The 26,718-nt window shown below is 37.0% G+C and overlaps 1 protein-coding gene across 1 annotated transcript; it reads right to left on the bottom strand.

Annotated features, from left to right (window-relative positions):
* Positions 1 to 367: 367 nt before the first annotated feature.
* Positions 368 to 26,718, bottom strand: LOC123317695. The gene is made up of 4 exons (XM_044904303.1): positions 26,338 to 26,718; positions 2,679 to 2,781; positions 1,341 to 1,798; positions 368 to 982 (listed from the first exon to the last, which is right to left on the bottom strand). Exons 1-4 carry the CDS (start codon positions 26,716 to 26,718, stop codon positions 500 to 502), a joined length of 1,425 nt encoding a protein of 474 aa, XP_044760238.1. The 3' UTR covers positions 368 to 499.

Genomic DNA, 26,718 nt, shown 5'->3' with positions numbered 1-26,718 from the left:
TTCCACCAATGGTTTGGTCGAGGAGCACCTGGAAGAAAATACGATAAGACTGGGTCTGCAAAAAACATTGATAAGTACCGCACAGAAACAAGTTATTCTTGGTACAGCAAGAATAGTGCGAAGATTCCTGACTACCTCATGAGCGCACCTTGCCCGCAGAGCGGACCGGTGTTCTCAGAGAGCCGACCCCGTAAATGGTGATATTGAAAAAAAAAAAAAAAAAAAAAAAATATATATATATATATATATATATATATATATATATATATATATATATATATATATATATATATATATATATATATATATATATATATATATATATATATATAGAAGTTATAGGATACTAGTCGTTTGTAAAATTATTGATTTAATATATGTAACTCAGGTTCAGTAATGGTCGTGGTTTATATGGCATATATATTTATATATGCATTCATTCAAAAGAATGTCACCGGTACATAATAACAATAATTCTCAATACACCCACCTGTCTCTGTCAATCTAGATTCTCTGTACCCATTGCGCACTTCTGTTTTCCCCTGAGAACGATATGTTCCCCAATTATATTTTCAGAATTTTTTCCAATTTTTGTGTGGTCGACAGAAAGCACTCTCAAGTCCTTGTGTTTCGCAGTACAACCATTCTCACAGACTGAGACTTCCTTCATACTTGGCAGATCTGCAAATATCTTAGAAATCAATGAAATCACATTACATTCACAATCGACCGAATAATTATTCTCTGTTATGTGTTTTGTGTTTGTATCGAATAGATTTTTCAGTATCATAGTTCGCATACGATATGAGTGGGTGTTTATTCCTTTGGAGCTGATATACTTCACTATATCTTCTGAAGCTAACTTTTCTAGGGAAATCCTGATTTCTTCTTTGTCCCGAAATCCAACAAGAAATATTTGTACCAGGCTGTCGAAAGCGCAAGTGTTTCTTAAAGAATAAGAACTTCCTTCAAGATCTATTGCCTGAAATGTGAAAAATCTTTGAATAAAGGGAAATTTGTTGAATTTTGCATTAAAATTCTTATTGAACTTTCTCAATGTATGAGTAAAAATATTAAAGAGGATTGGTATCTAGGTTGGATTCAAATACTCTAAATTTATTTATTTATATTAATTTGAATAAATTTCGTAAGTTCGGGTGAGAAAGAAGAGAGAAATAAATATTCAGCGAATCAAAAGTCATATCCAAGGTAAAATATTTCGAATGGTTGAATGGTGACAAAGTTATAATAGAACATAGTTCCCAAGTACTTTTGAATTATTCTACAGTTTAGTACTGAATATTTCCTTTGAATAGTGATATTTTATTGTAAATACTTACCCGAAGAGACGGATGATTTCCATTTTTTATTAAAGGGATTTTTTGAACTTTTTTGAAATCCTCTAGCGCATCGAAAACTTCATAATTTTTCGTTAGGTATAAGGACTTTGGCATTTCATTTTTATTGCCTAGACCTCTCCAGTTCTCTTCTTCCTGGGTTGCCAATATCGCACCGTCCGTTTCTTCATCTTTTTCGTTTGTTTCTTCTTCTGTGAGATTAGTGAGTTCGGAAGATGCAATTTTCAAACTTCCTTCTAAATATTTCAAATATGTTTCTACGAAATTATCTGCTCGTACAGGCTTCGCACAGAATTTGAAAATTTGATTTTTGACTATACTGAAATGTCCTTCCACAGGTGCACTAGATGCTGGTATACGCCCATAACCAAATTTTGGTCTAGCAACGCATGACCAAAGGGGCATCCATTTGTGGTCATTTAAAAGTTTTTTGCCCAATTCTTGGGAATTGAATTGATGTTTTCCCCCCAAACTGTCCATTTATTCGAAAATTCATTTTTCGAAGAAAAAATGCTCTCACCCTCTGGGGGAACTCAACTACATCATCAGCCGCCGGATCTAGAAGTTTTCGCATTTTCATCTTATGTATGTTGCCAGATGTTGAATTTCCATTCCGAAGACTTCCCCCAGTAGTACACTGACATATCAAAAATAAAGCAAAAAGGACATCCGCCGCTTCTTCTTTATTTTGGGCCAGAACGAGTTGTCCAATCAAGGCCAGGTAAAAATTTTTTATGGGCTTATTGAGTTTACTCAAAAAATTCGAGTATATTTGAATAAAATGAGCTACATCTATTCTGATATAACATATTTGAGGTTTCTCACTCCAGTAGGATTCACTGTAATCCTCAATTGTTAAGTAGCCTGTGAAAGATCTTAGAGTCGCAGTGAGCAGAGCTCGTGAAGAGTCACATACCACTTCTTTTGGTTTTGGGGGTGAATTTATTCTAACCCATTCATTCAATCAGTATTCGATTATGTTTGTATTGCGCACTTCACTTATCATCTGCATTATCCGAAATTGCAACCTTCCATTATAAAGAAAAATATGTTTGGAAGTAGATCCATCGATTTTTTTCAATTTTTGAATAATACTTCCGGTTGCATCAATGCATAATGTTACATGCCCCCGTTTCACACTAGAGCGGTAAACATGCGTCTGATTGTTGATTCCGAAAAAAACAAAAAACGGGTCGTATCCAATATTGTGTATTGAGTCCTTAAAATTCTTATTTTTCATAATGCCCAATGCTATCAAAGGATCTTGGTGGATATAATTCGAAGCCATAAATTCATTATTTGCCACCTTGAGAACATTACCTGAATAAAGTTGAGACGGTTCGTCATCTCCAACATCCATTAAAACTGCGGCTTCTTCGGAACGTAACAGGACTGATGATTTGAATTTGAGCTTTTCTGCTAACTGTGAACGGAGGGGTTCAATAAGGTAACGTTTACCGCATTTTCTTTTCTCTGTTCCTCTATGAAGAGAACATTCAATATGTATTTTTCCATTATCTGCGTTCACTATTTGACTTGATATCTGGCTGCCACAAGTACAATGACCTAAAAATTGATATATAATAATTATATTTCCAATAAGGCAAACGGGGCATAAGAAATGTGGCATGCGCGGAATTTTTCAAACGAAAAAAAGGACACTTAAAATCTCCCGATTCGACAAAATGAAATTTCTACATACATGATTTTATGAGCGGATGAATTGGATCTATTGTCTGCGGCAGGTCACGTCTGGCAGTGGGTACCTTCTTAGTAATCGTTAAAGTTTGTCCCTTTCATTATGTATGAATTGAAATATAGTTTGAACCACTGTCAATCATTTGAATTTTATTATTGTAGAGTTTGTTATTTGTTATTTAATTATCTTTCTAAGTGGTACCGGCAATTTGTTTAATTCAGGCAATGTATAGAATGCCTGGGTCATCCAGGCAATGTATGAAATAATTCGAATGCGTTTGTCCATTTTACACTATACCAAGGCATTGTATACAATTCCTAGGCATTATATAGAATGCCTGCTGGTCTGCTGGCAATGTGCGAAATGAAATGATTCAGGTGTAAATTCATCATCTTATCTGAATTATATACAATACCTAGGCCTTGTATAAAATGCCGTATTATACACATTGCCGGTAACATATACGCTGGGCAGCCAAATTAACCTGACGGAATAAATTTCTCCTGAATTCAATCTTGAATAACTTTTTATTTTTTGACCAATTTCGGTAATTTTCTGATAGATTTTACGAACGGAATGAACTGATAAGCATTTCACGCTCAACAGGATATCCTTAAGAAAATTTCAAAAAATAAATGATATTTCTTAGAACGACATTTTCAAGGCGAATAATTTGTAAACAATTTGTTTTTTCATCCATACTGGTATCTCTATTCTGGAAGAAAAAACATAGGTTTGAAGTAAATAATGAAATAATCCTTTACTAGTCCGAAAAGACTTCGTTACAATTTACAAAGGTATTGACGCTGATAGATACATAAGCGAGTTCGTAGAAGAACATGTTATTACCTTATGTGTCAATATCATTCAGTTTTCAAGTTTTTCTACAGCAGTTAAGCGTAAAATGCAGTATTTGGGCAATCCTGTATGTCAACGTATCCATACTGTTCGTTTAATTGACATCAGGACATGCAGATGAAAGCATAGGTAATGTATCGAAAAATTAACGAAATTGTTTAAAAAACTTTGAAGTTATTTGAGATTAGCCCGGCACATTCTCTCCTTCCCGTTGATTTTGTGGCCTAGTTTATCAATATTGCCTCTAAACGCTTGAAGTTTCAGTGATTATGGAATCTCAAAAAAAATATATATTTCGTGAAGCTAGAGAAATCCCAAATGTCAGCTTTAAGATGCATCAACAGAGTTTAGAATTAGGAATATTGAATAATCAATTTTATGGAAAACAAATCGCAGATCAATGAAAGAAATTTTAGTTTCTGCAGTAAATTTTTGGATTCGAACACAACAAAAAAAAATATTGAAACTCTGAGGTTATGAAAAGCCTTATACTGTAACGGGTTTTCCTCGGTGTACTCGAGCGCCAGCTATTCTTTAAGGGAGAATAGCAAACCTACCCTGGTTGCTACTAGCCGAAGACAAGGTTCCGTGGTGTCTAGGGTGTTAGCGACGCCCAATGTCAAAATCAACGTACACAAAACCTTTATTTGTCGACTCGTAAAAGGGGAACACAAATGGCACTATTACAAAATTCGTACAGTGAAAGACTCGAAATCAGTGAATTTACAGGGCAAAACGGCGGAATGAAACGGAATCCGATCTCAACAGTTATACGGGGGTTTACGGACTTGTTCGCCAGCCAGAACCTGAGACGTACACTTAACAGACAGATATCGCACTTCAGCCAGGTTAGGGGATGAAAGACGGCACAGATTTACGACAGCTCACCCCTAGATGCGTTCTTCGCCCCCTGAGTATCCACGTCATCGGGGTTCTTCGATAACAGCTGAGGTGAGCGTCGAAACAACGGGGGAGGAAAGAGGGTTAGCCACTCCAAAGTGCTTCCGCACCCCCTGAGTATCCACGCCAGCGAGGTGCTTTAGCAGTAGGGGTGGAAGTTAACCCGGGGTAGGAAGGGATGAAGGAAGGTTTTTCGCCACTCCAAAGTGCTTTCCGCGCCCCCTGAGTATCCACGCCAGCGGGGTGCTTCTGCAGTAGGAGTGGAACTTAACCCGGGGTAGGAAGGGGTGGAGGAAGTTTTTCGCCACTCCAAAGTGCTTTCCGCGCCCCCTGAGTATCCACGCCAGCGGGGTGCTTCTGCAGTAGGAGTGGAGCCTAAACTAGGGGTAGGAAGGGATGAAGGAAGGCTGAAGTCCCAATGGTAAAACAATAAAAGACGGAGTGTCGTCTTACATATCGGTTTGGCCACTTGCACTCGCAAATTTCCCGAACCACCAAATAAAAGTAACGAAGAAAAAAATAAAATAAAATTCTACTCGGAACGGTGCCAAACTAAAAAAAAACAACGAAAAAAATCTTCTAGAAACACTTCTTCAACGGCAGCAAACAGTGAATTCTGGTGTCACACGTAAGTAAGGCAATTAGCATCAATCGTAAGTGAATCGTAAGTGAAGTGGCCTTTTTTTTTTTTTTGGTGTAGCAGGGGGAAAATCTGCAAAAAAGACGAACACACCCTCTCCTGAGGGAGAACAGTGTGGGGATTCTCACTCTCTGAGCTCGAGACCCACTAAAAACCCTTAACTGCTTCTTCATAGGTTCCGGGCATTTTGCCTATTAACCAGTTGACTCTTATGGTTTCTGGACTCTCACACGATCATAGTCGTGTTGATAGTTGTATGCTGCCTATAGCTTTTATAGGTTAAGCTCTTCTTTGGTTACATTTAAATCCTTAACTGATCTCTCGGTCTTCGGTGGTAGGTTCTTGACCTTCTAGCTTCTTCCGTTGGATCGTAGTCGACTAATCTTCGTAGTTCCCCATTTGGATGTTGTTTGGCTTTGTCGAATATCCTTTCCGCCTTTCTCTTCATAAATTCTGTAACTGGTTCCCATTCCAAGTCCTTGTAGATTTGTTTGTTCCTATCAAACCAGGGTACGTCCATCGCCATTCTAAGGAGTTTATTCTCAGTGGCCTGTATTCTCTTGATGTGGGTCTTGGCTGCGAAGCCCCATGCCGCCGATCCATATGTGAGTTGTGGTCGCGCAATAGTTTTAATCATCGTCAACTTGATGTTCTTATTCATATGACTTCTTCTGCCTATGAGTGGATAAAGTTTACTCATTGCGGCTTTTGTTTTATCAACAGCACATTTGATGTGGTTTTTCCTTGTAAGTCCTCTGTCAAGCGTCACTCCTAGGTATGTTGCTTCATTTTTCCTTTCAACCTCTTCTCCATCAACTTCAAGATTTTCTTCCATCCTCAATCTTCTCTTTTGCAGTAATATTGCTTGAGTTTTTCTTCCATTGATTTGGATTTTCCATTTGATGCACCATTTGAGTAATTCATCTATGGCTTCCTGCAGTCTCCGGTGTATGATCTCTGGGCGTCGATGTCTGAACGCTATTCCTGTGTCATCTGCGTACAAGGTGAGCATATTTCTAGCATTCTTCGGGATATCATAAACGTATATTACGTAAAGCAGAGGTCCTAGTACCGATCCTTGAGGCACTCCCGCTTCCAATTGTCTGGTTTGAGAGGTTGCTCCATCTATCTTCACATAAAAGTTTCTATTCCTCAAATAGTTCCTTATAATCTTGCATAGCTTGGTCGAATATCCTGCTTTTTTCATCTTGTAGATTAGGCCTTCGTGCCATACTCTATCAAAAGCTCTCTCGATATCCATCAGATCTAATCCTGTGGCCTGTTTGGTCTGCATGTCTTCGGTGACGTATTCTATGAGCCGTAGTAATTGGAGTTCAGTCGAATGTTCTCGTCGAAATCCAAATTGTTCGGGTGGAATTATCTTCAACATTTCTGTTTCCTCATTCAGCCTTTTGGCGATAACCCTCTCGACGACTTTTCCTAGTGCTGATAGTAGGCTGATTGGTCTATAATTTTGAAGAAATCTCCGTTTCTTTCCAGGCTTGTTGAAAACTATCATTTCTGCAGTTTTCCATCTCTTTGGGTAGTATTCGGTCCTCATCACTCCGTTTGTTATATTCGTCAAGGCTGCTATTCCTTTTCTAGGCAATTTCTTCAACAAAGTTATGTGTTTACGGGTAATCCACGAGAAAATCAGACATCTGATAGTTTGTGTAGTATAGTTTTTCATCGTGACGAGGTTTTGAGGGTCCTGGAAAATCTTGATCCTAAGAAGGGAGCTGGTCCTGATAGGTTGCCGTCAATTTTCATAAAAAATTGTGCCGTTTCTCTTTCTGCACCTTTGACGATCATCCACAACATTTCAATGAAATTGGGTCAATTTCCGCATAAATGGAAGATAGCTATGGTTGTACCCATCTTCAAAGGGGGACAGAAAGATAACGTCGAAAATTATCGACCAATAAGTAAAATATCCATTATTGCAAAGATCTTCGAGAAACTTGTGTATGACCATTTATTATGTTTAGTTAAGAATATTATAGTTCCAGAACAGCACGGATTCTTCAAAGGTCGCTCTCTAGATACAAACCTCTTCGTCTTTACCGAGTACGTACATGATAATATGGATAGAAGAGTTCAGGTTGACACCATCTACACCGACTTCAGCAAAGCTTTTGATAAAATAAGTCATAACATATTGCTGAGCCGCTTGGCTGTGGTCGGTGTGGGAGGCAGTCTTCTCAGATGGGTAGTCATATATAAAGAATCGTTCCCAATTTATTTCCGTGTTGGGGTTTGTGTCAGGGTTGTACAGAATTACTTCGGGTGTACCCCAAGGCTCGCACCTTGGGCCTTTACTCTTCATAATTTACATAAACAAGGTGGCAACCTGTTTTCATTATAGTAGGTTTTTAATGTTCGCTGACGATTTGAAATTCTATGTTTCTGTATTCAATGATCTGGATTGCCCACATTTTCAAGAAGATTTAGATCGCCCCTTTGCTTTTTGTGAACAGAATGGGTTATACCTGAATTTTTCTAAGTGTGCATCAATGACGTTCACAAGAAACCGCAATCCTGTTACTCGAACATACTATATAGATCACAAGCCAATTAAATCTTTGAGTTGTGTCAAGGACTTGGGAGTTATCTTTGATACCAAGCTCATCTTCGATCTCCATGTGGAATCCGTGGTAAATTCATCTTCACGAATGTTGGGATATATAACTAGAAAATGTAAGACTTTCGTAACTGCCACACAAATCAGGGTCCTTTTTAATGCTTTCGTCCGTAGTAGACTAAACTTTGCCGCCATTGTGTGGAACCCAAGGCAGAAATCCAACATTGATCGCATCGAGAGTATTCAAAATAGGTTTATAAGGTTTCTAGCTAACGGGACCAAATATGTCTTGACCGATAGAGATTATGCTGGGGCACGTGCACATTTTGGTTTGATGTCGTTGTCGAACGTACGCATGGTCTCTGAGGCACTATTTTTGTATAAGATCTTGAACAATATAATTCAAAGCCCGGATGTCCTTGCTCGTATATGTTTTAATGTGCCCCAAAGATCCCTTAGGGCGAGTGAACTTTTTAGTGTACCATTTCGATACACAGATACATCTCAGAGTTCACCGCTGTGTCGAATTGCTCGAACCGGTAATGAAATTTCTGTGCATGTTGACTATTTCTCGATGACCCTCCACCAGGTTCGAAATGTTCTGCGGAAAAATCTAGAGAGTTGAAATGGTTTTGTTAGAGTGAAGCTTTTTTTTTTGTAATTGTAAACTTCAAAAAAGGTGTTAATGTAATAAATAGGAATATTGACGGGATATATATGCTGTAGAATATTGGGCTAGGAAATTCTTTCTCGGGCTCTCAACGTCAAAGATAATTGAAAATAAAGGTTTGATCGGAAGATAAGTGTCGAAGAAGTAGAGTTTCATGTTGGACATGAGGCCAATTTTAAGTTAAAAGGAAAACGGTTTAGTTTAGATAATAACTCGCCCATAAGAGCTTATATATCAATTCAATATTCGAAGATAATTGATTCGGCGTTGTAAGAATTAGCAGGCTCTTGAGTTTTAACCGGCTAATTCAATTAGTTCAGAAAAATGCAAGGTTAGAGCGTCGTGGAATAATCGGGGAAACACCCACGAGAGGTGGAGAAGGAATTTGGGTTTTTGATCTAAGAAGGGGAATAATAAAAGGAACCAAAAAAGGGAAGGGAGTCAGTTGGTCGAAGAAAATACACGTCGGGAAAGCGGAAGTAGAATCCGGGATTCTAATAGAGTAGATTTGGAAGTCCGAAAGTAAGTTCGGCAGTCCGAGAAATTTAGAAGTATTTTTTTCGGAGTTAGGTCTCAAAAAGGGAGACGGGTACAAGCTATTCGGGGAATAGTGTAAGAGATTTAGTACCGTGGTTAAAGTCAGTCAGGGCGTAATAATTGCTTTTATTTGTGATATAGATCGGATATAGGATTTTAGGAATTTTGGATAGAGTCGAAACGAATAGCGTTAATCGTTGACGACGGAAAAGTGCGGTTGAGTGTAAAGAATTCGCCGTACTGTGCGAGGAAAGTCTGGTGATCGAAAAGTTCACCAGCAACCCCAGGCGAACGACGGTCGCTGGTCGCAGAAAAAGGTAGAAGGTTCCAATTTTTGTTTGTCCAGAGTCCTGAAAGCTCCTCTAAAATTCATCTGATTTTTGATCATATTCTTATTGTTGTTGTGAAATTGAGAAAAGAGAATTTTTAATCCAAGATTTTTATTGATGAAAATTTTAATGATTATTGCTTTGCGCACTTTGCATGTGTGAAAGAAATTGAGATTATATTGTGGTCGTTATCGACCAAATACGTGCTTGTATTCAAATTTCTGCAATAGATTTATTCGTTAAATTTAACAGATTTTCATTTAAATTTTCTCCCCAGAAAATATAGAAAAACATCAAAGACCTGTCCTTCGCGCGACGGGCCGAATCCACCATTTTTGCCCTTAAAGGGGCCTTCAATTTTGTGTAGTTAACATCTTAAAAATAATCACCCCTTGTTCAGTGGAAAGCCGCTCTTCCATTGATTCCAGATAAGGGGTGTTTTATTTCATTAATTTTAAGATATTGTCCAATATTGTATGGGAAATCATTTATAATTCAAATAATTTATGTAATTTCGTTTTTTCAATGTGTAGATACTGTAGTGGGTTTTTAACCTGTTTGTATCTCTGGTATAAAAATAAAAAAAAAAAATATAATTCGTTATCCTATCTTCTCCCGGTGCTTTCCGGTTTTTCAGTTTCATTATGATCTCTTTGATTTCTGTTGGTGAAGCCGGTTTTGGAATGATTTCGGTTTCCGGTGGTTCCATCATCAGTTCTTCGTTTGCCTCCACTTCTTCTTCTAGATCTTCATTGTCATCATCATTTCTGTAATTTATTCTGGCTTCTCTCTCAATTGAGTCGGCAAGTGCTTCGGCTTTTTCAAGTCTCGTATATACCATTCCGTTTGCTCCATGCAGTGGAGGTATAACTGTCTGTTCTCGTCGTAAGCGTTTTTGCATTTTCCAAGCCGAGTGATCTATTGTATTCAGTTCCCTTAATCTCTGGTGCCATCTGTTATTACGCAGTTCTGTTAAAGCATTTTTCAATATCTGACTATGCTTATTCAGTTTCTTCTTGTCTTCTTCTCTTTTTGTTGTTCTGTAGATTTTTCTGAGTCTTCTGTTTTTTTTATAAGTTCCTTTATATCCCTTGGCGTATCTCCATGTGAATGTTTCGGAATTGGTTTCCTTATTCTCTTGGTGCTTTCTTCATAGGCTTCTTTTATTTGATTTTCCAATTTTTCAACTGCTTCATCTAATTCATCCTGGGTGTTTATTTGGGGAATTTCCGTGATTTTCTCCTGAAGTAAATTCTTATATTTCTCCCAGTCTGTGCGATCCTTGGTTTGTGTCTTTTCTTCGTTTCTTGGGCCATGTCCCACTATGAATTCTATGGGATTGTGGTCTGAAATTCCGTTTTATATTGTATCAATGCTGATTTCTTCAGTGATGTCTTTCATTACGACAATGTCCAGTACATCGGGTAGTCCATTTACTCTTGGTATGTAGGTCGGTATATCAGGTCCTATCACAACTGCATTAAGTTTTTCAGCATAAATCTTCAGTCTTCTCCCGTTGGTATTTTCCACTCTATTTTTCCATTCCTGCGATTTGCAGTTAAGATCACCAATTATGATTTTCGGATGTCTTCCTTCTAGTAGCATTTTTAGATCCTCTTCCAGCATGTCCTTATCCGGTGATTTATAAGTCGAAATAATCTTCACTTGTCCTCGATTGGTATTCACAATAATCGATATTGCTTCTACTTCTTGACCATTGCATATTTGGTCGAAATGGTGATCCATATTCCTTCTAGCCAGTATAGCAACGCCACCTGTGCTGTTAGGTCTGTCATTTCTGTAGATATCGTAATTGGGAAATGCTATCCGAACGTTGGGGTTAAGTCTTGTTTCTTGGAGAGCGAAGACATCCGGTCTCTTCTCTTCAATCAGTTCTTCGAATTCTGGTCAGCGGGCTCTCAATCTTTCGACGTTCCAAGAGACGATTATGAGATTGTTCTTTATCGTCGTATCAGCCATTAAATATTCTTAACAATTTGCTGCATCTTCTTCTCAATCTCTTTCTCCAGATTCTGCATCATCGTGCTGAGGAGGTTTTTCGTGAACTTATCCAGTTCCTCAGTGATTCCAGAAATTCCTTTTCTGGTTTCGGCTTTTTTGACGGTTTTTGCCTTTTCCGTCTTTTTCTCTGGTCTCTTTGACTGCTTTGGTTGCAGTTTCCTGGGGTTTCTTCACTTCCGAAGTGTTTTGGGCTGGCTTCGGAGTATTTTGTGTTGGCCTCGAGCTGGTTTGGTTCGATCTTGGCGATCTCTTGGCCTTTTTAGTGACCAATTTCCATTCGCTACATCCCTTGTAGCTGGCTGGATGTCCTTGCTCTCCACAGAGAACACAAGAAGCATTTCGCTCCTCGTTCTCCCTGGTAAGCGTACACTCCTTGGAGCTGTGATTACCGGAGCATTTCACGCACCTCCATGGAAAAGTGCACTTACTTTGGGCATGTCCATATCGCTGACAGCGATTACATTGTCCAGGCCCGGTCGTCCTTCTCTTAGGTTCAACAACACAGTTCATGTTCTAGAGCCTTCTCACCTCGAAGATAGCCTTATTCTGGGTTTTAACCATCAATAAGGGCATCGGCTTTTTTGTTATATTTGAGGTCATCCTTATGACCTCAGCATCGACGATCCCTTGATCCTTGAGGTCGTCAAGGATCGTCGGGATATCTGCATCCAGCGGTAGGTATCTCACTACCGCGTAAATTTTCTTTTCCTCCTCTCGTTGGAGAGTGTAAAACTTTCTGTTGATTTTGTGGAGGAATTCAGTCATCCTTCGGTGATCTTGTGGGGTTTGTGGGTCCCTAATTCCGTCCTTCACAGTTGTCGCTCTGCTGTAGTTAATGCCGTTTCGCATTAACGCGTTGGAAATTGACGTCCATTCGGACGTACCTCTCAGGGTGACTGGGGGGATTTTTTCTTTCCTCTCCTCCACTGGAGTGGTTTTCTGTTGGGCTGGGGTTTCCAAGACTCTTTTTTTGTTCGAGTCTTCATTGGACGAGGAGCTATCTTCTCTCACTCTTTTGGCGGGTGGGGAAATTTTGTTTTGAGGGGTTTTGACCACCTCCATCTTCTGTTTTTGAACCGGCAAGGTCACTTCTTGGACATTTTTCAAAACAATGTTCTTTTTGAGTGCTTTGGAGTAAGGACTTTCCTTATTTACCTCCTGCAACTCGAGCCTCTCCCTGAGATTTTTAATCTCAGCAACTAAGCTAGATACGCATCTATCTAGCTCATTCACCCTCGCTTTCAAACTTGCGTTCTCCTCTTTCAAAATATCGTGTTCGGACACGACATTAGCGATTCCTAGCGCGTCTTCTTCCATTACGGAATCGCAGTCCGAATGGTCAGACATTTTGAAATCTAATTAATAATTACTTTGCTACTCAAAGCAATTTGAAATAAAATTTTTCAAGACAAAAAAGAAAAATATATCTTATCAAAAATTCTCTACGCTATGAGAAAAATCAGAAAAAAGATACGAAAAATAAGCTCACCAGATGATTTCTGCAGTACCAACGAAAAAAATAAAAATTTCTGGACACTGAGGATGAACACCAACTTTGAAAATTTTAACGAATTAAAATTCCGATAACAAATATAGAACCTACACAAACTTCACAGTCGTGAAGTGGCTTGCGGGGGAACATCTGATTTTATACCCACAGGGGGGTGCGGAAATCAGATGTGCCCGACAGTCGAAATTCGGTAAATTTGCGTCGATGAAAACGTTTTAATTTCGACTTATCTAGCTAGCGACCAAAAAATCACGGTTATCTTCCAATTCAGGTTGTTTTATACGGTACGACATCGTTTTTTCAGAACTGAAAACAGAACAAAAACGGTGCGGTATGTTTACAATCCCGAACAATATCGGAATCCTGAATTGGAAATTGAAAATATTTTTCTCCAAAATTAATTCGAAAATAAAATTACTTGAAAATGAAAACTGAAAGATTCTTCTAAAATCATTACAATACTTATTTATAATCATTCGATGAGAACTACTATAAGTTTCTAGGACAGTTCAAAAGTCAACCCAGACTTGTTACTCTTCAATCTTCCACTGGTCATCTTCAAACTGATGAGACATCATAGACACGTAATTATTGATTTCTTAAAAAAAATTCTGATGATAAGTATAATATAAAACCTTACATGTAACTGAATTATTTGAATCCATTATTCGAATGATGAATAACTGACCGCTTCTGTCGAATGAGTGCAAGATTAAGATCAAATGAAATGTGAAGTTGAAATCAAGATCGCCAGAATTCACTCATTTATAGAAGATATAGTTTATATCGAGTAAACCATAGGGTAGATGTAGAATTGGAAAGTCCTTATAAAATCAATAATATATTTTTTTCTGATCGAACCAATATTGAGCTATATCGCCTTAGTTACCATGTGTCATAACACACTCATATTTCCCTAGGGAAATATGGAATGGCAGTTCATATTTCCCTAGGGAAATATGAAACGTCAAATCATATTTCTTTCAAAACGTCAAATCATATTTTTTTTCTTTATTTAGTAACAAAATGGAAACTGCAATTGTTGAAATTTCCACTGAAAGTTTTTCCACCAGAAACAAAGGAAGAAGAAATATCTTGTTCATAATTATTCGTCGACGAGACTACAGTTTTCTTGAGAACATTCCGTGCAGCACCAGTCTCGGACGATTCTCCCAAAACGGTCTTCAAAGACTGTGATGCTGCAGATGGCTCTTCCTCCACACCTGCTATCATCTTCGCTACCTTATTTTTGTGCAGCATACTGTCAGCCAGATAGCCTTCTGCAACAGACGAACTTTTCCAACCACCATGTCTCTTGAGTGTTGTCATTGAGGCTCCCGCATCGGCAACCAAAGTCGCGGATGTTCGTCTTCCACAATGGCCTGTATACATTTTCGGATTATCTAATCTCAACCATTCAGCAACCTTACTCGGAATTTTTCCGAAAGTATTTTTGCCGACAGGCTGAAGAGTACACTTCTTATCTCTATAAGCTACGAAGAATCTAAGAACGCCTTGCGGACGCAACGCCGAATACTCCCGCACCAAACGAGCAGCACCCAGATCTTCTTCATCAATTATAGTGAATATTCTGTTTATATCATTCTTAGTTTTTGAGACTTTAATTATGTTTGCCGACCCACGATCTTCGATATCTGAAGACAGCATATTCACCAGCTCTTGTGTTCTACAGGCGCCAAAGATTTCCATTATTAAAACAACCTTCAAAATTGTGAATGTAAAAATCTTATCAACAGAGGAAATCGAAATGAAACTTTTACCTTATACATCAAAAAAACGTCATTAGGAGCTTCACTCAAGAATGTCTTGAGCTGCTCCCGGGACAACACTGCTGATTTTTTAGGAACGTATCCTTTATTTTTGTTTGTTATGCTTCGACTTCATCGAATAATTTGACATCAGTTTTTTCCTTCAAATGTAGCATTGATCTCAACATCGATAGTTTCGGCCATAACGTGTTTGGTGAATATTTCTGCGACTGGGGATCGAATGAATTAATCATACATCAAGAATAACAAGAATCAGAGCAACATACCAAATCTTGGAAATATGCTAACAAAATATTATCGCTCACACCGTCCACCAAATTTTTTCTTTTCCACTCCTGAAAGCAATCGTACTCTCTACTGTAGGCGGCTTGAGATTTGGCCGGAACCAAAGATTCACGGGCTTTTGCCGATTGAGTTTCGACGTAGTTCGACATTATTTCAATAATTTTATTTCTGACAAGACGTCAACGTGAAACCAGTCAGTTAATTATTACAAAAATATACAATCTTACAATGATTTCCTCATAACAGATTATTTCAATCAGAAAAAAACTATTGATTACACCACGGGAAATATGAATATATTTCCCTCGGTTGTCTATATATCCCTCGGGCTCCGCCCTCGGGATGTAACTTTGACAACCTCGGAAAATATACTGTTCATATTTCCCTAGTTGTAATAATAGCTATTTTTCAGTGGTATTGACTTACTTACCTTTGAATTTTCCCGATACTAAATTTTCATTCAAATAGTGATATTTGAACCGAAATCCACATTGCAACTTCACAGCCTTCCACAATTCGTGTGTTAGCCACGCTTGCCATAAGCCCTTCTTCAATCTGACGCACGTTCTTAAACTATTTTTTATAGGTCCTATCTGCTCTTCGAATTTGTTTCCTCTCGATCAAAGTAATGAATTCGTCTTCGGAAACGAATAAAGAAATTTTCTCAACGTTTTCTTTTAAATCACTATAGTTGCAAATGGATTCTTCTTGAAAACTTTGTTCGATAGAAATATTATTCCTTAACGATATATTACTATTTTCTAGAATTTTATATTTTTCGGCACATGCTAAAGAATATAGAGACCTTGGGGATAATTTATAATTTAACCGCTCAGCCAACTCCTGTCAAATTGGATGAACTTTCGAGATCACCTTATATTTATGAAAATCCGATTTTGATTATCTTTGAATAACTGGATCACTTGATCCCTTTCCACTTTCTTAGGTCTTCCAGGACCAGTATTTCGATTTCAAAATTCATTGTGCGAACTGAATAATATTGAAAACGGCACTCGCGGCTCAACTAAGGTTGTTCAGATGTTTTTAAAATACACTAGTTTGAGAATAAGGTGGTGAAATATTTATATTAGAAAAAAAGATGCAACTTTTCTCTAACTCATAGCATTCAACAGGGGAGAACTGGTCAATCTGGGCATTTAATGAATTCCCAGAATACAGTTTATTTCTAATCTTCACAATAAGTTCAACTTTAGATTTTAAATTGCCTTATGCTAACTGTGAAATTTCCATCAAAATCGATATTTTTTGATAGTCGGCATATTCAGAATTCAACTTGTTGTTAAGAAAACTTCTTACATAAGGCAAGTAAAGGTTTGGAGTTCAACCGATCCGGAAATTTAGGGATAAACAGTTTAAAGTTGTATTCTGGGAATTTATTAAACGGCCATCGTCCAGTTTTATTTTGTTGAATGTTTTCATTTAGAAGTTCGGTTGCATTCTCATAGCAATAAAATTATTTGTACCACCTGCTTAAGTAGAATTTCGGTGGAATTGCCATAGTAGTAAAAAAATATTTGTACCACCCCATTTACCGGTGGAATTGCCCTAGCAGTAAAAAATTATTTGTACCACCGCATTTTGCTCTCTTTCATAAAAATCCTCGTTCAAAAGTTTTCAGAAATAAGATGACCTGAATGACTGTAGTAACGGACTAGGAACCCAGAAATCGTTGAAAAAGTGAATCACGAAATTCGGCAGTGGATTCAAAATTATTAGGAGAAACTAGAATGATATGAATACTTATGGCTTATTCAGAAAAAGGGGTTCGGATTTATTCGGGGTCCAATAGAATTCAAATAATATATATATCTGATATATATCTAATATTCCTAAAATACCTGACTAATGGACAAATGACTTTTTAATTAATAGTAACCCCGTACTTTGAAAGAAAAAAATTAGCCTGAAGTAGATGTAATATTATTGTGTAATCAGATTCCGAATGAATAATCTTCAATCGGCTGGGTCCAGCTAGGTGAACGTTTAGCAAGCCTAACATCCGATTCCTAAAATAATTGGAGAGCCAAAAATTTAAAAAATTAACTTGAAAGTATAGTGTGATCAGATTCTGGATAAATATTGTATTAGCGGTTTGGTTCTGCTAGCTTGACGTAGAGCTAGCAGAACCTTTTTTTTTAACTCATTCAGGGAAATATGCAGTAGGTTCAAATGAGAGCCTAAAATGGACCTAAAATTATTATGTAATCATATATTAAAAAAAAAAAATTGATTATCGATTTAATCTTGGTGGTATTATTTTGAACTTTCAGATCTCGCAATTTCTCCCACAATTGGAAGACAACAAATTTTTTACTTTGGTAATAAATTAGCTTAAGGTTAGCCTGAACATATGATGTAATCAAATTCTGGATAAACAATCGATCATCGGTTTTGTTCGGCTAGCGACGGGTTGGGTTAACGAAACCCCCAATTTCTCCAATAATTGGAGAGCAGAAAATTTCCCACTAGGGTAATAAATTAGCCCAAAATAAGCCTGAAAGGATGGTGTGGTCAGATTCTGGATAAATATTGTATTAGCGGTTTGGTTCTGCTAGCTTGACGGTAAAGCTAGCAGAACCTTTTTTTTTAAAAAAACCATTCTAGGGAAATCCGCATTAGGTTCAAATGAGAGCCTAAAATTATGGTATTGTCAGATTTCTGCTAAATGTTTCATTAGCTTCTGGGTTCTGCTAGCTTAACGTTAAGCTAGCAGAACCCCCATTTTCTCCAAAAATTGGGGAGCAAAAAATTTTTGATTGGGGTAATAAATTAGCCTAAAATTATGGCCGCAAAAAAAATCCAAAATTCAACAGTGGTTCTGCTAGCTTAATGGGGGTCTTATACACATATTAATATAGTTCCTTTTAAAAAATATCTTGCGAGATCTTTGAACAATGTTTACAGAGGGACTTCATAAAATACAAATCCTCAAAAATTTGGTATTACTTTGAAGATATATATATTCGAAGTATTGCTCAATTCTTTAGGAACATGTATTTTATGAAGTTATTCAGCTACCCTGGCGAAATATTGTTCAGAGACTTCCCAAGATATTTTTTCGCATAATGCAGAAATATTTCATGTCAGATAACGCTTAATATAATTCAAAACATTTCCTAAATTTTCATGGAAATATTTCTTATTATTGCATATAAATCTTCCAAAAATGTTTTTAGAAAGATGGAAATATTCTGTTCCGGCGACTTCATAGAAGCCTATGTTGCAGTAGATTATTGAGTATGAATTTTTCCATTGTACTGTTTTGCGATATGTTGAAGAAACAGATATTTTCTAACAAAAAAGGAAGTGGTTTAGCAATAATGAAAACATGATGACAGAAGCTCGACAAACCTCTGTTCAGGTTTTATCTCAAGTGGCTGGAGTATCCGTTGGCATATGCCACCCGATTTTGAAAAGAAGATATCCATTTGTTTCCATAAAGATTGACATTTTATCAGAAAACTGAAAAGGTTGTGATTACCTAACCTTGTAGCATCCAAGAAAAATTGGAGTTCAGTATGCATCAGTCAAAGGCAAAATGTGAACCTACTTTCTTTTATGGAACTTTAATAGCAGAACGTTATGAAGGAGGAAGCATCATCCCTTTTATAGCTGAATTGAATTTTAATAAATTGTCCAATAGCTATTTTCATGGAATTCAGTTCTTTCAGTTTAGTCATGGATTTTCAGTAATGAGTGAATCAATTCAATATTTATAGAGAATTAATAAACATATTATTGAGATTCTTACTGTGATTTATTCATATGACTGAAGTAGCTAGAACCTTCTTACAAAAAAAACATAATACCACGATCAATTCAAGATTCATGTCTCTTACGTATGAAAATAATGGACGGTTAAAATTTTTACGAAGAATTTTTCTAACCGCCTCAGATTGTTTGGATTCTTGTCATCTTACTCAATGAAAGAAATGCTGTTCGAACGTTGGCTGAAATTAAAGGAACTTTTCTAAAAAGTGCCTTTCCGTACAAAATTACGATATATAGGTTAATGTCATTTTGGGAACATGAAGTAATTCAAGGAAAGACAGCCACCGAACAGCCTTCAAAATTTCATAGCCTACTTGACGATGAATTTTTTTGAACGCACGTTACATTTCAGCTAATTATTTTCAAATATCAACTGTCAAATTCTAAACAGCGCTACCTTCAGTGGAAAAAACGAAACTGATCCCATATCCCCACGAAATTAAAAACAAAATCGAATCAGTGAATACACCAGAGTTTTAGACATCTTAATCTCAGCAAATCGGGGATGATGTGACGAGGCAGATTTTGCCCCGCCACGAAAAGGAAATTTCTTCACCCATACTTGTATAATAAGACCTATCAACCCAAATATTTCCGATGAAAACCGTTATGTTATCATAGGGTGTCTTTACCGATTGATATTATGTCATTGTTTTACACCGACCAGTCCCATATTTTTAGCGGAGACCGTATATGTCTTTTGTTTTCAGAATTCATACCTATATGTTATAATTCTTTCCGTGCAACCTTACATTTTCTGACTCGAGAGAGGTCTTTCAACTTGTTCAGTTTTTCCTTCTCTTCAATTGTTTCTGTCTCTTTCCGAGCCGGCTGATTGTCCGAGCAATTTGAGTGCAACCAATGGGGGACTGAGTTACCCATGGTGGGGCAGTTTCCGCGCAGGGGTACCTACTTCTTCAAGTTCCGGCGCTGAAGGTCAAGATCATTATGAATTGAGATCGAGCTGCCGAGAAAAGTGCTGAAGGTGTTATTGCCGTGAATTGGAAAGTACGTCAGGAAGACAAAAAGTTTGAGGCAAGTCATTTGTAGTATAATTGTTTCTCACGTAGTGCATACCTGGGGGCTATTTTCCGCTTTCTTTAGTCTGTTGGACTGGCTGAGAATACTTACCTACTGTTCAAACTTGACCTAGTGATCGTAGACTGTGTAGAGTGTCGGCCATCCGTGTCCGTGCGACCGCCGTGGGGTCCCCGGAGGACTTGGTGTTCCTACCGTATTTTTGGTGCTCATTTTGTTGATATATTGCCGATTTCCGACCGATAAAGTTACAGATTGAGAGCTCCTTCCGACCTGCTGTCTGACTGGCAGCATAAACCGTCTCGAAAAAATTCAAAGAAGGTTCCTCCGCACTTTGGGGTACAGATACAACTTGAGTCTGACTCGGGGAGATCCCGGTAACTACTCCACTAGATTGAAGTTTTTTAACATGATAAGCCTCGGTGATCGCAGAGTTGTTGGCGATATTGTTTTTGTCTCTAAATTGTTGAGCAATCGTGTAGACTCTCAAGACATCACTGGGCTGATTAACTTGCATGCGCCAATTCGAAGATGTAGATATCCGGAAACCTTCCATCTACCTTTAACGCACACCAACAGCGCGAAAAATTCCCCTATTTCCAGGATGCTGCGTCACTGCAATCATCTAAAACACTGGTTCTTAACCGGTGGTCCGCGGACCACTGGTGGTCCCTGGAAGCACCCGAAGTGGTCCGCGAAGCCATCCGACAGGACATAGAGTTGAGCCACACTGAAGAGCACTTATTGATAACAATTATTTTATATTAGTTTTTTAGAAAAATGCCACCAAAACGAAAATATGACGGGTATTATATTGAACTGGGTTTCTTGAATAGAAAAAATGGGGAGACTAGACCCCAATACTTTCTCTTTTCATCGACATATTTATGCGAGCAGGGGTTTTCGATTCTAATGGTGATTAAAAACAAGAATCGAAATCGGTTGGATGCCAGTGCCGACATGCCAGTTTGGCATTAAGTAGCTAGCACTGAACCAAGGATTCATAAATTGGTGAAGAGTATGCAGTGAAAAAAATCGCATTGAAATAATAAAGCTTCTGGTAAAACTTGGATTTATACCCCACCTCAAATTTAAATAATTATTTTTTTATAGATAGAATTTTTTATAAGGAATCGAATGGTATTAGTCTCAATCTGCGGAAACTTCTAGTTCGGCAGTTATGATTTTTTGAAATTTTTGTAAAGTGCTTTTTCTCGAATTCGACAAAGTGCCTACGTCAGATTTTTTTGCCGATTTTTTCCTGGATGCAAGAGAAGATACAGAATCTATTCGTACAACTATCAATCCCGGCAAACTTTTAATTTGAGAGAAACGATTTCTCGAAAATTTCATCAAAATACGTGCTATATCATTATATTATCATGAAAAATTATATTTTCACTTTTCGGTCCTTTAGACTTAAATTTAAATCGCCAAAAATGATACTTTCATGTATGAAATTATTTTTTCACTGTCCTAACCCAACCTAACCTAACCTCAAATTAATTCAGTTCAATTTTTAGCCAAAATTGATGAATTATTCACATTTCTTCCAATGAATAACCTCAAAATCCCAATTGGTTGCGATCTGTTGAGAAAAACATTCGAATTAATCGAGAATTACAGTGAACAAACATTCAAATGTCATAATTGAGTGCATTTAACGAACATTTCAAAAAATCATAGCTAATGAACTATAAATTTCCGCAGATTGAGATTACTACCATTCGATTCCTCATGAAAAATTTTATCTATAAAAAAATAATCATCAAAATCTGAGGTGGGGCATAAATCGAAGTCGAGCCCGTTCATTCAAATTTATAACTACAACAACCTTGTTTATTCATTTACAAAAATTGACATTTAGGTACTTAATATTACCTCGGAACAGTTGGTGGTCCGTGACAAGACAACAATTTTGTCAAATGGTCCCTGATAACTAAAAGGTTAAGAACCACTGATCTAAAAGATCAAATCGATGTATTTTTCCAAAGTGAAAAAACCTTGAAAAATTCACTCAAAGGGGCTTTTCTATCCCGCTATTGAGTTGCCTCACCTCTGGCTCTACATCTGTTATTTTTCTTTTTTTTTTCTTTTGTTCCAATCTTTCACTTATTATTAGGTATATATATTGGGTATTAGTAATAAGGCACTTTTGTTGATTTTTTGTATTGTTACTTTGTGAACACTGATTTGGGTATTGGGTTACCTGTTTGTGTTCCTTGTGAATAAATAAATAAATAAATAAATAAATAAATTGGACTGAGACCAGCCACGGTACCGATTTCCGCCGACAGAGGGTAACAAAACAAAAGTTAACCGTAATTACCGTCTATTTCCACCGTACTCCTCTGGAGTGACCGTACAAAATTTAACCATATTTACCGTTTATATCAGCCGCATTTTCCTGCAGAGACCGTATTTCATCAGCTGCCCCCACACCGACCAGGACGCCGGTTGACATCAATATTTGTTATTACTTGTACATTTCTGTATATAATTTACTCCAGTAGGAATAAAGGACTGAACGTTTATTTTTTTGCCAGTTATTTTCGCCAGTGAGAGACAGTTCCCTAAATCAGTTAGAGCTAGATTTTCGTCAGAAGAGGTAGGTACTCTTTTTCAACGATTAAAAACCGTTAGAAAGCAGAGACTAAGAAGACGCTACCACCCTAGTTTTCACTGCTACCCTTCTCCACTGATCATTCAAGTCTACCCGGGCTCTCTAATTTTTGGAGATTCTGTGAGAGACGTGGGGTTCCACTGATTGCCCCACTGGCGCCCGAGCAAAGATAAGGAGCGTCCAGGGTGAGAAAAAAGCCCATCACAATATGGAATCAGTTTCGTAGCGGTGCCACCATGTCATTTGCTTCTTTCTATCCTTCTTCTACCAAAGGATGTCCAATGATACTCTCTCGTTTCATTTTGTTTTGCATTGATATCGAATATCGATCAATGAGTACAAAATATGAACTGGCCCATTTTGTCAGCTGTTAAGTACTATTTGGGATTTACAGTTTAATTTTCGTTGTAACAACAAATCTGTCAATATTTCAACACTATTGAAGGGTTTAAGATAATTTCTGTTTGACAAATTGTATACATGAGGAAGGTCATTCAATATGATTTTAATAAAACACAGTTGATTGGTCAAATATCCAGTATATTCAATTGACGGAAAGGGAATTTTCACTATATCTACTCGTTACGAATATTTGAATAAAAGAGTCGAATAGTTTCATGTATTTCTCTTTCTTAATACATGCTCACATAACATTACGTATTTCCAATACAGTTCCTTTGAAATATTGCTGAAGTTGCCATAAAACTGGTTCTGCCTCAAATTCTAACAACACAACTACTAAGTTGTAGTTCTTGAATTTCCATACACAAAACTGAAGGACATGTTTAATAAATAAATGTTCTACACCCCTTCCCGAAACTAATACATTTTCGCATACCAATAATCGCACATGAATAGGTACAACATATTCGTAAAGCGTTGGAAAATATTCAAACTCGTATTCAAATTATTTTCAAATATCAATTGACAATGCTCTGTCAAATTCTAAACAGAGCTACTACAGTGGGAAAAATGAAACTGATCCGATATCCCCAACAAAAATGGAACAAAACAGAATCAGTGCGATTACACCATAATTTTAGACATCTTAGGTGTAGATAAACTACCTCCTCTACATTGGTGTGAATCCAATCAGCAAACGAATACTAAAAGCGAGTCTGCAGTATTCACGTCCATGTTTGAAATAAGAAAAATATCGCAGAAATTTGGACAGGTTGAAAAACAACTGTCACACGTCGGACTGTTTATTAATTTATTCTGGACTTCCCATGACCAATTTTAAAATATTAGTTTTATTTGTTGTATGATGAGCCTTGAGAACGGAACAAAATAGTTCCGAAACGTTGGCGAATATATAAGTGATTGTTTTTCAACCTGTCCAAATTCCTACGATATTTTACTAATACTAAAATCGAGTGTAAATCGCACCGAGTGTAAAAAAGTGCTACAGTTCCTATGCAAATGAGGAGGACCTTTATATTTCAAGCGCTTATAAAAAAAATTTTGTTCCTAGAAGTGCCTATACACGCATCGTTCAACTGCAGTACAGTTTTTTGTAATTTCAGTTCAAATCGCCAGTCCTGGACTGCAGTTTGCCGGTGCGTCTATAGGCACTTTAACTTTTGCGGAAAGTGTCTTGCGCGCAACTCAACGGCAGTTTTGTGTGGGTGAGTACTACTTTCCGTGCTTGTTAGGAAAACTATTACGCATTATTATGTAATATACGAACACCTTTTACCATAAAAAAGTATACAGGGTGAGTCTTTGACTCGTAGAAATATTTTAACAGTATATTCTTGAGGTGAAAAGAAATCTATTACCCAAGCAACACAGAGAGATTCTAGAGACATCTCGGCGACGACTTTTTAGGAAATTGTAACGCCTTTTGTAACTTCCTTCAGAGGTTATATAGAGCTCTATATCTCCTCCAAGTCTCCGCCGCCGGGATATTCTCAGCGAGATCTCATCGATATCCCTCGTGGAAATTCTCAAACAACACACTCTGGTTAGTTCTCTGCGAAATCTTATAGCGATTTCTCTGCGAAGTCTCGTGACGCCTTCTTTGGGAAATTCTCATTCACTTCTCATTTAGAGGTCTCAGTGAGCTCGCACGGAAGCTAGCCATGTGATCCTCGCCAGCAGTGTTTTGTCGAGTTCTTTGGGGAATTCACATGAACTGTTTTTGTTGAGGTATATGTGAAGTCGTTTTGTGATACTTATATGCAGTGCTCTTGGTGTGGTCTACAATAGTTCGCATACAATATAGAATATACGAAACGATTTCACTCAAAAAAAAATTAATGCCATGGTATGGTATTGGTCGAAAATTATAAATTATTTTTTCATAATATCTGATTTTAGTTAATACACAAATTATCCATTTTTTGTTCAATCATCCCAAAAACGATTGATTCGATTTTGGCAAATGAAAATATTAGGTTGTTTTCAATTTAACAAACGAAACTGAAAATTGAAAAAGTTAGCACAACCTCCCTTAAAAGAACCTAATGTCTGAAATGACTTTCCTACAAAAAAAGTGATGTGGAGTATAAATGAAAAACCAATATGGGTGAAAAATATAATATATGAAGCATCATAACTAATTACATATTCAAAAAAAAAATTTATTATTAATCGAAAATACACAATACAAAAAGATGTGCATCTCACAGAGGCAATCGAATTGCCTGTTTGTGAGCCCGATTTGGATCAACATCGTATTTGCACAATCAACAACCTAACAACAACTGTACAAAAATACAATGAAGCAGAGAAAAGTCACAATAACTACCAAATAACAGCCTATGAAATACAATTGCCCTGATACAGTAAATAAAACAAAAATCATTGAAATTTACCCGCAATCCACCTCTTTAGCTTATTTTTTCTGAAACAACCATCATTCAGAACTTTAAGTTCATTTGGAAGAGAGTTGAAAACACCTATTGCTCTAACAATGCTACTTTTGGAACTTACAGTCCTGTATCTTTTAGGTATTTGAATACTTTTGTTCCTAGTGACACTTTCTGACCCTAAAAATTTATCCTTAAGGTTTTCGTAATGGTAATTCAGTGATTCCAGTAAAAACAGATTTTCAATATTCAGGGTAACGTTCCGAGCAACTCTATTCTTATTAACAATTTTCAAAATTCTTTTTTGTTGATTTTTCAAAAGGTTTAAACAATTTGAATAAGCTCCACCCCAAGCAATTATTCCATAATTTACCACACTATGAAACAATGCATAGTATATTTTAAGAAGAATCTCACTGGGCATTATCTTACAAAGTTTGTGGAAAACAAATACTAAGTACCGTGTCTTATTTAGCAAATATTCAACATGCTTATCCCACCTCATTCTATAATCCAAAATTAATCCCAAGTATTTAACCGAATCAACCCTATTTATTAATCTTCCATTTATACATATATTCAAAGATTTTGGAACACTGTCACAATAGTTACCAAAAGTTATGTAGACTGTCTTGTCTATGTTCAAGGAAAGCATGTTAGAAGTTAACCAGCCACTTATGTTCTTTAAATAATAATTCAAATTGTCCTCCACTTCTCCCCAGCTTTTCCCAGTCGACACCACTGCTGTATCATCAGCGAAAGAGACCAACACATTTTCAGGTACCGAATCAAAAACATCATTAACATAATAATAAATAAATAATAAAAAAAAAACATAAATAATAAAAAACAATGGTCCCAAGACCGTTCCCTGAGGGACACCAGTACTCACCTCACAATAATCACTTAAAACGTCATTAATCTTCACCCTATGGCACCTTTTTTCTAGATATGATGTTAGTAGTTGCAAAGCCTTACCTCTAATTCCATAATTGTACAATTTATCCAAAAGAATATCATGATTCACGGTATCGAAGGCTTTTGCCAAATCTAAAAAAGTCACGGCCACGGGTGCGCTTATATCGAGTCGCCCATATATTAGGTCAGTTAGGTAATTAAGGGCGTCTCTAATTCCCATTTTCTTCATGAATCCGTACTGTCGCTTAGCTATCAATTTGTGCCTCTCAATGAAACCTAAAAGTCTTCTGTGGATTATTTTTTCAAAAATTTTAGCTGAGTTGGATATTAAGGATATAGGCCTAAAATTTGTCAT

Source organism: Coccinella septempunctata, chromosome 7 (genome assembly GCF_907165205.1).
Source record: "Coccinella septempunctata chromosome 7, icCocSept1.1, whole genome shotgun sequence".
In the NCBI taxonomy this organism is placed as follows: domain Eukaryota; kingdom Metazoa; phylum Arthropoda; class Insecta; order Coleoptera; family Coccinellidae; genus Coccinella; species Coccinella septempunctata.
The sequence above is the reverse complement of the archived record's forward strand: the minus strand, read 5'-3'. Positions and strand labels throughout refer to the sequence as shown.